A 10,270-nucleotide genomic window follows, 5' to 3' on the forward strand; every position below is an offset into this window, starting at 1 on the left:
CGATTATAGTTTGTTCACTGTAAGGGGAGATTACATTTTATATAATTTTTTTAATAAAGTTTGCAAAAATATGATTTTTTTTTTTAAGAATTTTCACTTTATGAGTTTAGTTTTTTATATTTTTATATAAAAGTTGGTTTATAACATATTTTACTCTTAATCAAGTTTTTTATATTTAGTTAGTTATCAATTGTGTTTTTTTTTTTTTTTTCTTTAATAAGTTTTCTTCTAAAAATTAATAAAAATATAATCCTCGTATTTTTAGATAAACGCCATATTTATAAAAAATCCCTTATGTAATCTTTAGTCTTTATTACCAAATTTATAAATATCCACTAGATTTATCTTATATTTATTATTTTGATAGAAGAAGAATAAAACACATAAAAAATGTTGAAAAAAGAAGAAGAAGAAGCATGATTCTGTTATTCTATTATTAATGAAGTGTTCATTAATTAAAAGCCATAGCAAACTAACATCTTTATTGCAACAGTAACTAACTACAACTACCAAACCTCTATAAAAAATCTACAACTACCAAACACTAATTCTGTTTATATAATTCTCGGTTGAAAAAACCTATGAAACTTGAGAACCAAATTAAAATAATGATAGGTTTTGTTACAATAGTTTTTTTTATGTTTTAATAATTATATCGGGAACACGCATAAATGAGTTATTTTTTATGTTTGAATTTTTGTGTTGAATAATTAATTGAAGATGGAGTGAAAAATGATGCTTGCAGCTGTAAAATCATACTTTTGAAATTATAAAAAGAAGAAAACAGAGAAAAACAGGACAGCTCCAAAAGACCATTTTAGCTAGAAATGAAACTAACATTACGGATGAGGATCCTCTGTTTAGAATTTGTGTACCATTGTGTGTCCACCAATGATTTTGTGACAAATCATTTAATGATTTCTCTAATAAAACTTAACACTCAATTGCCGTTTGTTACTCCGTTACTTTTTGTCCAATTTTTTATTTCCTTTTTTTCTTTATTCATATAATTAATTATTTTTACTACAACCACCACTCTTACCATTTTTGTTTATATGTCTTACTTTACTACTGCATTATCTTATTCTATTTTTATTGATATGTACATACACGTCTACATGTATTTGTAACCAATACCATTTTTGTTTTCATAATATTCTACATTTTTTGTTTCCTTTATTTTTTTAACTCAATGATATATATAATATAATATAATATATATTATTACAATATTTGGATTTATTTAATTTTTGTTAATTACTCTTTTTTTAACGTGCTGTTATATAACTTACTCAATTTTTTTTTTATATTTACAGTAGCTATTTCTTTTATATAAATATTATTATCATTTAATTAAACCAATTATTATTTCATTTCTTTTATATAGACCGTGACTCTTTTTTATATATAAATGTTATTGTTATTTAATTAAACTAATTCTATTTTTTTTCTTTTATACCATAATTTTGTGGTAAAAAAATTTTTATGCCTTTTTTTTTAGTGCTAAAATGTAGACACAAAAGCCAACAGCAGTAGTTTTGTAAAATAAAAAAGCCAATAATAGTATTTAAAAGAGTAGTTGTGAAAATATCATAAAGATTACTATAGAAAAATAAAAAAAGAAATAAGGAGTGAAATTAATCAAAACTTAAATAATAACATGTTGAAGAATTGTCAATAAAATCTTTGCATAAAAAGTGATTTAGTTATTTTACTATGAGCGTCTATCTTCAACTTTTAATATAAGTGTCTTCCTTCAAGAGTTTGATGGATTTTGAGGAAGTTCAAAGCTTGTATGAAAGGAATGAGTCTGGAGATCATAAAATAGACAAACATAATTAATAGATTAGATATGTATAAGATAAATATATATTTATTCAGTAAATAAAGTATGAAATACAAATGTACTTGTTGTAGCAATTCCATCATACTCATATTGTTATTTAGATTAGTGTAAGCATTTTGACTTTCATGCTACAAAATAATAACGTGTTATTCTCTCAACACATTATATTAATAAGAAGAATTATATATATATATATTAAAATAAATAAATAATATACGTACTTGGTTAAGATTAAGTGGAGATATACATAACTCTGAATTTTGCAATGGTTGTTGAGCAAGAGGGACTTCAAAATGAAGTTGTCTATCTCTATCAAAAAGAGATGAAGCCTAAACAAAGAATCTTACGTCAATTAAAACAATAATTGGCATAAAAATTAGATATTAAAATTGTATTATTCTCAATAAAAAAAATAAAAAATTGTATTCATTAAGTTTTTAAATACATATATAAATATCGTTTATATTGATTTAAGTACTAATATAATACACATGAATATAGAAGAGATATCACTTAAATATGAAACTAAAAAAAACTTAACTCAAAACTATATAAGCTACAATTATAATTATTTTTATAAATATAAATATGTCATATATATTGTTTGTGTCCATCAATGAAATAAAAGTGAAACAAAAAAATGCAGAAAGTAATGGAAACAAAAATAGGATGTATAGCATATACATATAGAGTCATATATTTAAACTCAAAAAACTGGAGAACTTACCGTGGGAAAAAAAATGTGTTCTTCAAAGCCTGGAAAAAAATAGCTTAGTAAATAAATTGGCAGTGCAGTTGCATATGTACATATAAATAAAATAGTAAGACAGTTGTCAGTAGTATAGTAATTAATTAAATGAAGAAAGAAATGATAATAATATTTTTATAAAAGAAATAGCTGCTGTAAAAGAAATGAAATAAAAAATAATTGGTTTAATTAAATGATAATAATATTTATATAAAAGAAATAGCTATTGTAAATATAAAAAAAAAAATTGAGTAAGTTATATAACAACACGTTAAAAAAAAGAGTAATTAACAAAAAATCAATAAACTCAAATATTGTAATAATATATATTATATTATACTATATATATATATCCTTGAGTTAAAAAAAGAAAGAAAAAAAAAGAAAATTATGAAAACAAAAATGGAATTGATAGCAAATACATGTAGACGTGTATGTTCATATCAACGAAATTAGAATAAGACAATGCAATAGTAATGTAAGACATATAAATAAAAATAGTAAGATTGATGGGTGTAGTAAAAGTAATTAATTAAATGAATAAAGAAAAAAAAGGAAATAAAAAATTGGACAAAAAGTAACGGAGTAACAAACAGCAATTAAGTGATAAGTTTTATTAGAGAAATTATTAAATGATTTGTCACAAAATTATTGGTGGACACACAATAGTACACAAATTCTAGCCAGATGATCCTCATCCTAACATTACAATAATAATAATTTCCTATTTCTCAAGAAAAAAAATATGACGTGTAAAAACTTTTATTGGCTAAATTTTATTTTAGACAAAATATTTTAAATAAATTGAGAAAAATTAGTAGCATATCCTTAATTAATCGTCACATGATTCAGCTGATTTTAGTATGCAAATATGTTTTAGTGTGAATACAATAATTTTACCATATTTATTACAATGAATTTTTATTGATAAAATATTGTATTTAAATTATCTTGTGAGAATATTTTCAGACATTATGTCCATTCAGAGAATATGGATGGTAATGATGTGGTCATTATTGATCAGCAAGGTGAACTGAGGATGAGTGGTGATGATGTAATAATGAACATTTGCATACTTAAATTGCAAATGATGGTCAATCTCAAGTACAAAAACACATAATAATAAGGAAACTAATTACTCTTATTTACTCCAAGGCATTATTTTATAAATTTATACCACCCAAAAAGACAAGAAAAAAAAAAGAGGAAAATAATAAAAACACAAAATACTACAACACCAACATGATCTTTATTACAACATGAGACTAAATATAATTAAATCTAAATAAACAAGAGACACTCCTTGCCAATTATGACACCACATTGCTCTACTACAACCACTTCACAAACAAACCTGCTCTTCCATTTGAGAAAAAATTAATATAACCTATGAAGATCCCAAACACAAAGCCACATCCATACCCCAATAGCACAACTTTCCAAGTAAATCCATTTGCATTCTCTGATTCATTTTCTTGCTCCATGGTTGATCCTTCATATTCCTCATTGCATGGTTTGGACAGTGGAAAACCACACAAATCTAAATTTCCTTTGAATGAATCATTGCTAAAAGTATTGAACTGCTTACCATTGGGTATTGGTCCCACGAGTTTGTTTTCTGAAAGGTTTAAGATTTCGAGCCATATTAAATCGGTCAACTGCAAAGGAATATTCCCACTTAGCTTGTTAGCAGAGAGGTCTAACCACTCAAGGTTAGTCAAATTTCCCAATGATAATGGTATGGTACCTCTGAGCATATTATGAGAAATGTTGAGGCCCTTGAGTGCGTTCAGCCCTCCAAGGAACACTGGAATCTCTCCACTAAAATTATTGCATGAGAAATCAAGAGTTACAAGGATAGTTAGGATATGCACCAACTCTAACTCATATCCTTTCATGGTCACTGTTATAGAGTCTTGGTAATAAGCATTTCCCATGTACTTCAGTTGGACATTCTCTGTATTCATCATAGCTTTGAAGTTGACAAAGTATTTTGTTGGAAGAGCACCATCAAACTCATTGTGGGACAAATCTATAATCCTTAACTCAGGAAAAGGATATTTGATTTTAGGTTTTCTTATCGAACCGTAAAACCTATTAGATCTCAAGACTTAAACCCGTAAGGTTGGAAGAAAGTCTAGCCAGTGAGGAAATGAGTCGTTGAGGATGTTATTTCCAAGATCTAGAACTTGAAGATTTCTGCAATATTCTAGTGATCTTGGCAATGAGCCTTCTAAATGATTTCCATTTAGATTGAGATTTCTCAAAGTACTTCCTACTGAAAATGTGTTGGGGATAGTACCATATAATTTGTTCCTAGCAAAATTCAAGACCGAAAGAACTTTACTATGTTTTACAATGCATCGAGGAATGATACCACTCAAGTTATTCGAAGATAAATCAAGCACCGCAAGGAGTGATATGTTGCAAAAGGAAGTTGGGATCTCTCCCACAAATTGATTTTTGGCTACTGAGAAGAACCATAGAAGAGATGATGCAATAATTGGAAGAGGTCCTGAGAACGAGTTGGAGCTGAGATCAAGATATGATAACCCATTCCATGGAAGAGGCTCTATATATGTTAAAAAATTGTGAGAGAGATCCAATGTGTCGAGAGAATTCTTTCCCACCTCCCATAACCATTTAGGAACACTTCCTTGAATCTGATTATGGGAGAGATCTAAGGTAGATAATATTTTTGAAGATTTTAAAATGTGTGGGAACTCAGTAATGTTGCAAGAAGACAGATGTAATTCCTCAAGATTATCCAAACTATAGTTTTTGGTGTTTCCAAAAGTTACTGAAATATTATTAGAGGAAAGGTCAAGATATGCTAACCTTTTGGAAATTAAAAGCTTTTCCAATTCCAAAGTACCACTGAACTTATTTGATGAGAGATCCAAATGTCGGAGGTTTTGACTTTGAAATGTGGATCTTGGAGTGATGCCCAAAAACACAGTTTCACCGAATGAAGTAGTTTCAAAATCACGAATTATCTCCCCAGTAAATTGGTTGTCGCTGAGGTCTAAATACTCCAAATACGGCAAGGCATATATCCATGTTGGTATTGTCCCGTTGAGTAAGTTGTTTGATAAAATCAAAACAGTGAAATTTGGAGCACTATGCACGAGATGGTTTGACGAGTCATAAAATTGAATGTTGTCCGGAAGTGGACCAACTAAGTTACTGAAACTTAATTGCAAAGAAGATAAAGATTTTGGGATATCTTTCAATAAAAGAGGTAAGTCAATGGAGAAGGTGTTATTACGGAGAGTTAAACGGTTAAGTGCACTACTCCTATTAGATGTTGGGAGAGAGACATTTGGTGCTTCATTATCTTCTAAATAAAGAACGGTGAGATTCGACAACTCAAAAATACTCTCAAGTAGCTTCCTACTCAACTTACAATTGTCGAGATCTATATAGATTAAAGAGGATGAGAAGTTTTTGAAAGAGAGTACTGGTGGGAGAGAAGACAAATCAGTACCAGCTAGGAAGAACCATGTCAAGTTGGATAAGTTTTGAGAAAGTGCTTTAAAGGTATTTTCCCCTATCATGACTTTATACCCCCAATACCCACCAAGTCGGAGATAAACCAATTTGGAAAGATGGGATATCTCTAAAGGGACATGACCGCTGAAGTTGGAGTTGTGCAGATCAAGAGAGGTCATATTCTTGAATTTGCCAAACTCTGGTAAAATAAGGGAGCCTCTAAAATCATTATAAGAAAGATAAAGCACCTGGAGATGGTGGAGTTTGAAGAGAGTGCTGTTGGAACTGATAGTGCCTTGAAGGCTGCAATCAAACAAATCCAAACCTATGAAACTTGAGAACCAAATTATAATAATGATAGGTTTTATTACAATAGTTTTTTTTATGTTTTAATATTTATACCGGGAACACGCATAAATGAGTTATTTTCTATGTTTGAATTTTCTGTGTTGAATAATTAATTGAAGATGGAGTGAAAAATGATGCTTGCAGCTGTAAAATCATACTTTTGAAGTTATAGAAAGAAGAAAACAGAGAAAAACAGAACAGCTCCAAAAGACCATTTTAGCTAGAAATGAAACTAACATTACAATAATAATAATTTCCTATTTCTCAAGAAAAAAAAAAGATGTGTAAAAACTTTTATTGGCTAAATTTTATTTTAGAGACAAAACATTTTAAGTAAATTGAGAAAAATTAGTAGCATATCCTTAATTAATTATCACATGATTCAGCTGGTTTTAGTATGAAAATATATTTTAGTGTGAATATAATATTTTTACCATATTTATTACAATTAATTTTTATTGATAAAATATTGTATTTAAATTATCTTGTGAGAATATTTTCAGGCATTATGTCCATTCAGAGAATATGGAAAGGTGAGCTGAGGATGAGTGGTAATGATGTAATAATGAACATTTGCATACTTAAATTGCAAATGATGGTCAATCTCAAGTACAAAAATACATAATAATAATAATAAGGAAACTAATTACTCTTATTTACTCCAATGCATTATTTTATAAATTTATACCACCCAAAAAGACAAGAAAAAAAAGAGGAAAATAATAAAAACACAAAATACTACAACACCAACATGAGCTTTATTACAACATAAGACTAAATATAATTAAATCTAAATAAATAAGAGACACTCCTTGCCAATTATGACACCACATTGCTCTACTACAACCACTTCACAAACAAACTTGCTCTTCCATTTGAGAAAAAATTAATATAACCTATGAAGATCCCAAACACAAAGCCACATCCATACCCCAATAGCACAACTTTCCAAGTAAATCCATTTGCATCCTCCGATTCATTTTCTTGCTCCATAGTTGATCCTTCATATTCCTCATTGCATGGCTTGGACAGTGGAAAACCACACAAATCTAAATTTCCTTTGAATGAATCATTGCTAAAAGTATTGAACTGCTTACCATTGGGTATTGGTCCCACGAGTTTGTTTTCTGAAAGGTTTAAGATTTCGAGCCATATTAAATCGGTCAACTGCAAAGGAATATTCCCACTTAGCTTGTTAGCAGAGAGGTCTAACCACTCAAGGTTAGTCAAATTTCCCAATGATGATGGTATGGTACCTCTGAGCATATTATGAGAAATGTTGAGGCCCTTGAGTGCGTTCAGCCCTCCAAGGAACACTGGAATCTCTCCACTAAAATTATTGCATGAGAAATCAAGAGTTACAAGGATAGTTAGGATATGCACCAACTCTAACTCATATCCTTTCATGGTCACTGTTATAGAGTCTTGGTAATAAGCATTTCCCATGTACTTCAGTTGGACATTCTCTGTATTCATCATAGCTTTGAAGTTGACAAAGTATTTTGTTGGAAGAGCACCATCAAACTCATTGTGGGACAAATCTATAATCCTTAACTCAGGAAAAGGATATTTGATTTTAGGTTTTCTTATCGAACCGTAAAACCTATTAGATCTCAAGACTAAAACCCGTAAGGTTGGAAGAAAGTCTAGCCAGTGAGGAAATGAGTCGTTGAGGATGTTATTTCCAAGATCTAGAACTTGAAGATTTCTGCAATATTCTAGTGATCTTGGCAATGAGCCTTCTAAATGATTTCCATTTAGATTGAGATTTCTCAAAGTACTTCCTACTGAAAATGTGTTGGGGATAGTACCATATAATTTGTTCCTAGCAAAATTCAAGACCGAAAGAACTTTACTATGTTTTACAATGCATCGAGGAATGATACCACTCAAGTTATTCGAAGATAAATCAAGCACCGCAAGGAGTGATATGTTGCAAAAGGAAGTTGGGATCTCTCCCACAAATTGATTTTTGGCTACTGAGAAGAACCATAGAAGAGATGATGCAATAATTGGAAGAGGTCCTGAGAACGAGTTGGAGCTGAGATCAAGATATGATAACCCATTTCATGGAAGAGGCTCTATATATGTTAAAAAATTGTGAGAGAGATCCAATGTGTCGAGAGAATTCTTTCCCACCTCCCATAACCATTTAGGAACACTTCCTTGAATTTGATTATGGGAGAGATCTAAGGTAGATAATATTTTTGAAGATTTTAAAATGTGTGGGAACTCAGTAATGTTGCAAGAAGACAGATGTAATTCCTCAAGATTATCCAAACTATAGTTTTTGGTGTTTCCAAAAGTTACTGAAATATTATTAGAGGAAAGGTCAAGATATGCTAACCTTTTGGAAATTAAAAGCTTTTCCAATTCCAAAGTACCACTGAACTTATTTGATGAGAGATCCAAATGTCGGAGGTTTTGACTTTGAAATGTGGATCTTGGAGTGATGCCCAAAAACACAGTTTCACCGAATGAAGTAGTTTCAAAATCACGAATTATCTCCCCAGTAAATTGGTTGTCGCTGAGGTCTAAATACTCCAAATACGGCAAGGCATATATCCATGTTGGTATTGTCCCGTTGAGTAAGTTGTTTGATAAAATCAAAACAGTGAAATTTGGAGCACTATGCACGAGATGGTTTGACGAGTCATAAAATTGAATGTTGTCCGGAAGTGGACCAACTAAGTTACTGAAACTTAATTGCAAAGAAGATAAAGATTTTGGGATATCTTTCAATAAAAGAGGTAAGTCAATGGAGAAGGTGTTATTACGGAGAGTTAAACGGTTAAGTGCACTACTCCTATTAGATGTTGGGAGAGAGACATTTGGTGCTTCATTATCTTCTAAATAAAGAACGGTGAGATTCGACAACTCAAAAATACTCTCAAGTAGCTTCCTACTCAACTTACAATTGTCGAGATCTATATAGATTAAAGAGGAGAAATTTTTGAAAGAGATTACTGGTGAGAGAGAAGACAAATCAATACCAACTAGGTGGAAACTTGTCAAGTTGGATAAGTTTTGAGAAAGTGCTTTAAAGGTATTTTCCCCTATCATGACTTTATACCCCAAATACCCACCAAGTCTGAGTTCAACCAATTTGGAAAGATGGGATATCTCTAAAGGGACATGACCGCTGAAGTTGGAGTTGCACAGATCAAGAGAGGTCATATTCTTGAATTTGCCAAACTCTGGTAAAATAAGGGAGCCTCTAAAATCATTATAAGAAAGATAAAGCACCTGGAGATGGTGGAGTTTGAAGAGAGTGCTGTTGGAACTGATAGTGCCTTGAAGGCTGCAACCAAACAAATCCAAACCGATTACATGGCCTGTAACGTTGTCACACGTGATTCTGTCCCACGTGCAACAATTAGTTTTCTTATGCCAGACGGCTGTTACTGGAGTTTCATCATCGTATGGGCTAATAAATTTGAATGAGGTCTTGAGTTGGAGAAGGGCAGAGCTTTCATGAGGATGGCATTGGGGTGCATGGTCAGGAGAAGACGAAGATGATGAAATGGAAAGTTGAGAATGGATGAGCAAGAAGAAGAATACGAAACAATATAACAACATCCTCATATCTCTCTCTCTTTTATTATACAAAACTGAAAAATCTATATATTGTTTGATGAAAGTGTATAATGGCATCTCATTTTATAATGATGAAGATTCCATGTTCAAACCATGGGAGTCCAGGTGGTGGTTGGACCTTTATCTAAAGATTCAACGAAGAAACTTCAAGAGCATTATTAGGCTAATACATAATTGGATATATGTATATTCGACAATAATTAAGATAAATGCTATATATATATCTATTATATACAAGA

At 30.6% G+C, this 10,270-nt stretch overlaps 4 protein-coding genes across 4 annotated transcripts; all 4 read right to left on the reverse strand.

The window, feature by feature from the left end:
• Nucleotides 1-3,714: 3,714 nt before the first annotated feature.
• Nucleotides 3,715-4,510, reverse strand: LOC133784467 (receptor-like protein 9DC3). Its single transcript, XM_062223804.1, has one exon. The coding sequence runs from the start codon at nt 4,490-4,492 to the stop codon at nt 3,926-3,928; it is 567 nt and encodes a 188-aa protein (XP_062079788.1). The 5' UTR covers nt 4,493-4,510; the 3' UTR covers nt 3,715-3,925.
• A 195-nt stretch (nt 4,511-4,705) lies between these two features.
• LOC133785986 (receptor-like protein 6) lies at nt 4,706-6,265 on the reverse strand. The gene has a single exon (XM_062225196.1). It carries the CDS (start codon nt 6,263-6,265, stop codon nt 4,706-4,708), a length of 1,560 nt encoding a protein of 519 aa, XP_062081180.1.
• Nucleotides 6,266-7,065: 800 nt separating this feature from the next.
• On the reverse strand, nt 7,066-7,862 carry LOC133783173 (receptor-like protein 9DC3). Its single transcript, XM_062222717.1, has one exon. The coding sequence runs from the start codon at nt 7,839-7,841 to the stop codon at nt 7,275-7,277; it is 567 nt and encodes a 188-aa protein (XP_062078701.1). The 5' UTR covers nt 7,842-7,862; the 3' UTR covers nt 7,066-7,274.
• Nucleotides 7,863-8,501: 639 nt separating this feature from the next.
• LOC133785987 (receptor-like protein 6) lies at nt 8,502-10,019 on the reverse strand. The gene has a single exon (XM_062225197.1). It carries the CDS (start codon nt 10,017-10,019, stop codon nt 8,502-8,504), a length of 1,518 nt encoding a protein of 505 aa, XP_062081181.1.
• Nucleotides 10,020-10,270: the final 251 nt, after the last annotated feature.

This window comes from Humulus lupulus, chromosome 6, assembly GCF_963169125.1.
Source record: "Humulus lupulus chromosome 6, drHumLupu1.1, whole genome shotgun sequence".
NCBI classification, from domain to species: domain Eukaryota; kingdom Viridiplantae; phylum Streptophyta; class Magnoliopsida; order Rosales; family Cannabaceae; genus Humulus; species Humulus lupulus.

Excerpts from the sequence above, each read along its gene's own strand:
- LOC133783173 (XM_062222717.1), bottom strand. The coding sequence starts at position 7,841 with ATGAAAGGATATGAGTTAGAGTTGGTGCATATCCTAACTATCCTTGTA.
- LOC133785986 (XM_062225196.1), bottom strand. The coding sequence starts at position 6,265 with ATGACCTCTCTTGATCTGCACAACTCCAACTTCAGCGGTCATGTCCCT.
- LOC133785987 (XM_062225197.1), bottom strand. The coding sequence starts at position 10,019 with ATGAGGATGTTGTTATATTGTTTCGTATTCTTCTTCTTGCTCATCCAT.
- LOC133784467 (XM_062223804.1), bottom strand. The coding sequence starts at position 4,492 with ATGAAAGGATATGAGTTAGAGTTGGTGCATATCCTAACTATCCTTGTA.